The 6,000-nt window shown below is 38.5% G+C and overlaps 1 protein-coding gene across 4 annotated transcripts; it reads left to right on the forward strand.

Annotated features, from left to right (window-relative positions):
* The first annotated feature begins 734 nt into the window (after positions 1-734).
* Positions 735-4,224, forward strand: LOC142546407 (protein OCTOPUS-like). 4 transcript variants are annotated; one of them, XR_012820462.1, is made up of 3 exons: positions 735-3,013; positions 3,094-3,173; positions 3,723-4,224. XR_012820462.1 is itself a non-coding variant. In XM_075654102.1 (2 exons), the coding sequence occupies exon 1, from the start codon at positions 966-968 to the stop codon at positions 3,003-3,005; it is 2,040 nt and encodes a 679-aa protein (XP_075510217.1). In that variant the 5' UTR covers positions 735-965; the 3' UTR covers positions 3,006-3,013; positions 3,723-4,222. The 4 variants fall into 4 exon arrangements, 2 of the variants coding, with proteins under 2 accessions (XP_075510217.1, XP_075510219.1); XR_012820461.1 differs by having other exon boundaries at positions 735-3,173; XM_075654102.1 differs by lacking the exon at positions 3,094-3,173 and having other exon boundaries at positions 3,723-4,222.
* Positions 4,225-6,000: the final 1,776 nt, after the last annotated feature.

Consider the following 6,000-nt stretch of genomic DNA (forward strand, 5'->3'; position numbering starts at 1 on the left):
AAAAATTCATGAGACCGTCTCACAAGAGACTCACTCTAAATTATATAATTAATTATATTGAAAACTCTACTCTATGAGGAATTTATTATTAGAGTAACGTCTTTATCTAATCAAATCATCGTTATTCTTTTTTTTTTTTTCAAATGATTCCCACAACGTGCAACTTCTAGTTAAAATTTTATGTGTAGCAAACTATATTTCTTCTCTTACAATTCAATACAATCACACATTAAAGATACATCCTTTGTTACAAAAAAAAATTAATTCAGTAATGATTTATGCTATTAAGATTTGACATTTGTATGAATCCAAATACTGAAACAAGATCACATGTTATGACAAAAAATTGTGTGAGACGGTCTGACGGATCGTATTCAGTGAGACATATATTTTATTTGGGTCATTCATGCAAAAATATTAATTTTTATGCTAAGAATATTATTTTTTATTGTGAATATCGATAGAGTTTACCCGTATCAAGATAAAGATTTGTGAGATCGTTTCAAACTGACATACTCATGTATCAGACTGATATTATTTATTCTCTATTTTATCACTGAACGAAAGTAGCATACGAGTAATACAAATTGGATTCTAGAAAAAAATTTACATTATTTTATTACAAAATCAAATGAATTTGAAGACATTAAAAAAAACATAGAATTCAACGGAAAAGTAAAAAAAAAATAAAAAAAAATGAGAAAGGATAACTTGAAGAGAGAGAAGTGCATTTCTCTCCCCTCTTGAATTCCTACCTCTCTCTCTTTAATGCAATTTCCTCTCTTCCTCGCTCGCTCAACCGTCAAGAAGGAGAAAAGTCCCCCCAAACTGGAACCCCTCCTTTCTCTCTCACACAGTAGACACTCTCCAAGACACGCACTCGAGCGCATTGATTGTGAGATGCAATGCTTAGTTACTAACATGAGCGGGCGGTGTAGCTGTGTGCGCACTCACTTCCAACGGTTATGAATCCCACTTCTGCAGACCCAACAGCGCCTCCGCCTCCTCCGCCGCAGCCGCCGCGCTCCTCCTTCAGCTGTGACCGCCACCCGAACGAGCAGTACACCGGGTTCTGCCCCTCTTGTCTCTGCGAGCGTCTTACCTTTCTAGATCACTCATCCTCCAACACTCCCTCCTCCTCCCGCCGCCCCTCCTCAGCTTCCGCAGCCGCAGCCACCGCAATCAAGTCCATATTTTCGTCCGTCTCGAAAGCAAACAGCGTCCCTCCTCCTCCTCAGTCACAGCCAGTTAATAAGGCCTCAAATCCCAATTCATTTTTGCCCGAGCTACGTCGCACGAAGTCTTTTTCTGCTTCCAAAAACGAAGCTTTAGGCCTTTCTTTTGAGCCGCAGCGGAAATCTTGCGACGTTAGGGTAAGAAACACTCTTTGGTCACTCTTTACACTTGAAGACGAGAATAAAAGTACAACCAATAACAATAAAGCTTCCTCTTCTGCTGCTTCTTCTCATCAAAACCTCTTGAGTAGCCAAAAAATCGAATCTTGTATAGTGAATAAGCCCGTATTGGAGGAAACAGAGAACGATGAAGATTTTAATGACCTTGAAAATGTAGAGGATGTTGTTGCTGTCGTGGATGCTGCTGGCGGTGGTGTAGATGGAGATGATATCATACCCGTCCAAGTTTACGATTCGGAAAATTTGAGAAATGTGGTTGAGGTTGGGGTGAATGGTAGTGAGATTGTGGAAGTAGAGGTGTCGAGAGTGAATAATTCGAAGCCTATGAAAGACCATATAAATCTTGATAATCAGGAAAAGAAGAGTTCAGGAGGGGGTTTTTGGGCTGCAGCCTCAGTTTTCAGCAAGAAATGGCAGAAGTGGAGGCAAAAGCAGAAGATGAAGAAGCAGAATAATGGCAAAATCACAGCTACATTGCCAGTGGAGAAGCCGATTTCCAGGCAGTATAGAGAGACACAGTCCGAGATTGCTGATTATGGATTTGGGAGGAGGTCTTGCGACACCGATCCCCGATTCTCTCTAGATGCTGGGAGAATAAGTTTTGATGATCCAAGATACTCTTTTGACGAGCCTCGAGCTTCTTGGGATGGATATTTGATTGGGAGGAGTTTTCCTAGAATGGCACCTATGCTTTCTGTGATGGAGGATGCCCCTGCTGTGCATGTATTGCGCTCGGACATGCAAATTCCAGTTGAGGAGGGGCCATCAAGAAATTTTGTAAATGAAGATGAGAGTGTGCCTGGAGGGTCTTTGCAGACCAGAGAGTATTATTCCGACTCTTCGTCAAGAAGAAGGAAGAGTCTTGATAGGTCTAATTCGATTAGGAAGACTGCCGCTGCTGTTGTAGCTGAGATTGATGAACTGAAGATGGCGTCGAACGCCAAAGTATCACCCACTACTATGGACTACTTTCAAGGGACAAAAGTGTTGGTTGGGGAAACAGATTTGAGGGATTCAAATTCAAACTCTTTGAGGGATGATTGTTCCGAAACTTTTGAATTGGGTAGTGGATTTAGGGACAGTAGCGGTTCTGTAATAGCCAATGGGGAGAGGAAGGAGTCGAAGAAATCTAGGAAGTGGAGTTGGAGATTATGGGGATTTATATACCGGAGAAATGGTGGTAACAAAGATGAAAATGAGGAAAGAACGAGTCAAGCGAATGGAGTGGAGAGGTCTTTTTCCGAGTCTTGGCAGGAATCTAGGAGGGAAGGAAGTATAGATTTGAGAGGTGGATTCAACAGAAATGTGCTTCGAAGCAATAGTAGTGTGAGCTGGAGAAATGCCCCTCAAGTTGGTGGATCATTCGGGAGTGTGAGGCATTCAAATGTCGAGATGAATGGGCACGGGAGAAAGAAGAGGGATGAGTTCGTGTTGGATAGAAATCGGAGTGCAAGATATTCTCCAAACCACATTGATAACGGACTCTTACGTTTCTACTTGACGCCAATGAGGAGTAGCCGGAGAGCGGGACTTGGTAAAGTCAAGCCGAACCACTCACACTCAATAAGAAGCGTCCTTCGGCTGTACTAAGATTCAAGGTCCTCTAGTTCTTTTGATTTAACGTTGAATTCCAAACTCTATTCCTGTTGTTTCCGATGCTTTTTTGGCCTTTGGTTAGGATATGATGATTTATGGGATTATCAAATTTTCGATAATGAGGAAATATCATGTTTTTACTTGCCATTTTTCGGGAATCAAGTTCTTATCTTTTATGTTCATGATGACAGTTTCTTTTCATATGAATACTATAGAAATGTGAAAACGGAACATGAATGCCTATGATTTTAGTCTTATCTTCTCATATTATTATTCCACTTGAACTGTATGTTTTCTTTTATTTTAATCAAAACTCTTGATAAGGGAATAAATAGTTCAATGATATTCTTTGCCAGCTTTATGAACATCAACTCTTTTTCTTGTTGCTTTGTTACTCGCTTTAAAAACATTTATCTACTTTCTTTGATTTGATGTATGCAAAGGGAAAATCTCGGGATAATTCGCCTTAATCAGTATGGTGAGGGACACACACCGGGGTCCAGACTCAATAATGCAAATTGCACTTCAACAAACTTTTACAGTATAACATACTCAAGTCTCGGCAAACCTTCATTAATCAGACATATTTACCATGTTCTCATACGTGTTCATCATATTTTGGCTGATACCTTTCACTAAAACATGCGCTTATTTTGTGTCAAACCCATTCTTGTTTGTGTCTCTTCTTTCTTAACTGAATTCGACGAACAGGACTACACCATGCACCACCATGGATTTGAGGACCATCATCCGTGTTAGAACTCGACAAACCATGTCGCCAACTTGACAGTTAAGTTCGATTTTCCAGTCTCTCGAAAAGACTGGGATGTTCAGAGCTCCAACTTCTCTGAGTCGGTTTTTGCAAGCTTGAACTTATTTCTTCGACATATTTGCACGATCAAACATATGTTTTATTATTACCTGGGGGACATTGTGTACCAATCAGTGCTGTGCATTAAAGGACAGATGAATCATAATCTATCTAGCAGCCAGCCACGAATCACACAAGACATCGTCTGTATTTGTCAGAATTTTTTCATTATTGTCATATTCTTCACTGAGGAATCTGTACATCTCTCAAGTGTAATTGGTCAATCATGAAGTATGAGAATCTGGGTGGTTTTGTTTAATCTAAAATGGAAAACTCGTTTCTGAATTAAATGATACGAGTTTTAACATTTCCTAGCAGCAATCTGTCTGTTTCTTGCTGTATTGGGAGTAGTACATTCTGTGCAAATAATATTAGAATGATGTATAATTTTCGTGTAAAGTATAAAACAATGTGACAATGGAGCATTTTCTGTGCTACCATTCATTTCCTGAAATATAATGTTCTCCCCCAGAAAATACCAGGGGCCCATACGATCTATTTGAATCGGGGAGACCGAAGATATAACCGGGAGTAGCTTAAAACAATCCGGGACAATGGTTGTAAATAAAGCATACATCAATCCTTGGAAGCCATTGCCCATGTTTCCCCTCATTAACCATTCTAGTTAAGTTTCTGGTCTATCATTGAAATTTTCGTAAGCCGACTTGCAAACTTTTTTAATTTTCGTTATATATCTATCGGATATTTTATGATATAACATATTTGACTAAATACAATACTCAGTAAAAAAAAATTCCAGCAATTATCTTCATGGTACAATAAATGATACAGCTACTTATATTCAATTTATGAAATTAAATATGAGCCTGAATACTAAATAAAAGTCAATAAATGGCCGATGGCTAATTGCAACAAGCAGCTCGTCCAACTAAAAAAGTCAATAAATGCAGATTCTGTTTTAAAAAAATTGTCAAAAAGGTATTATACTTCACAATGCAAAAAGTCGGGGATGGAGTGTGAAACCAAGAGAGACTACTAACTAGAAACGAGTGTTCATTTAGTAGAACGATAATTGAAGATATTAAGAAATATTTGTTTTCATGAACCAAGAATAACAAGTAACGACAAATATTTAAACTGTTTATTGTATAATCTTGGAACCTATATCTTTCACATGTTTGGATTGACCTCAATAGCACACTTGGAGAAACTTTTAATCACGCGAGTCATCGATTAACATGTTTCTTTTCTCCTGTTTACCGTCTTACCGAGATGCAACCAGAACCCTGAGAAACCTCGGGTTTTCGGACGTGTCGAGTCCATAATTTTTCATATAGACTGTACATGTTATTTTTTTTTTTTTTTGAGAATTGGATCTACGCGAGGACAGTGACACTACCAACTAGCAAGAATTCTACTCTCCTTTTTAATACTTGGTGAGCCTCGGTGTAACCACACGATGTAGCACGATCGTTGGATCACCGATTTTTACAAATCCTATGATAATAAACACAAGTGGAGTAGATCTATTTTGAGCAGTCTATCCACCTATACTAAACCAGATGTTTTTACATCCAGTGCAACACAAACCAAGCTAATAAGACAACTAAACGTACTTTTTAATGTCTAATTGGTAAAAGTTAAAGAAACCGAGGTAAAAAGTGGCAAGAAAAACATACTAACATGGCATGTTGTTTGGTGAGTAGTACAAAACAGGAAAAAGAAAACATCAAAAGTCATTATCTAAAGACTAATCAACTCCAAGAATTGTCATTGATTAGCGTTTTCCTCAAATAATGTATGTTTGCCGACGGGCAGGGCAAACAAATTATTTCCCTTTCTGCTGTGAATACCACACAAAGTTACATCTGTTTGTCGCCATTATGAACCATAATTGAACAATTATGTGTAAGAAACAATTACATAACATGAACAAGTACCATTACTCGGGTGCATGATGCTGGGCAAGAAATTTAGAGAACGAGTGCTGCAAAATGCCACGAAGACACCGCCTTTTGTTTGCTTGCATTCTCATACATTGTGGAATATAAAGATTAAAGTAAAAACGGATGTTGTCTTTCCTGTATTTGTTTGAAAGTTGCTTCAGAAAGCTACTCTCATTGGACTGCTGTTTTCTTTTGATAAGAATCCGAATAT

This window comes from Primulina tabacum, chromosome 5 (assembly GCF_025594145.1).
Source record: "Primulina tabacum isolate GXHZ01 chromosome 5, ASM2559414v2, whole genome shotgun sequence".
Classification (NCBI taxonomy): domain Eukaryota; kingdom Viridiplantae; phylum Streptophyta; class Magnoliopsida; order Lamiales; family Gesneriaceae; genus Primulina; species Primulina tabacum.

Bases quoted from the DNA above. Each gene is read 5' to 3' on its own strand.
- LOC142546407 (XM_075654102.1), top strand. From the start codon at position 966: ATGAATCCCACTTCTGCAGACCCAACAGCGCCTCCGCCTCCTCCGCCG.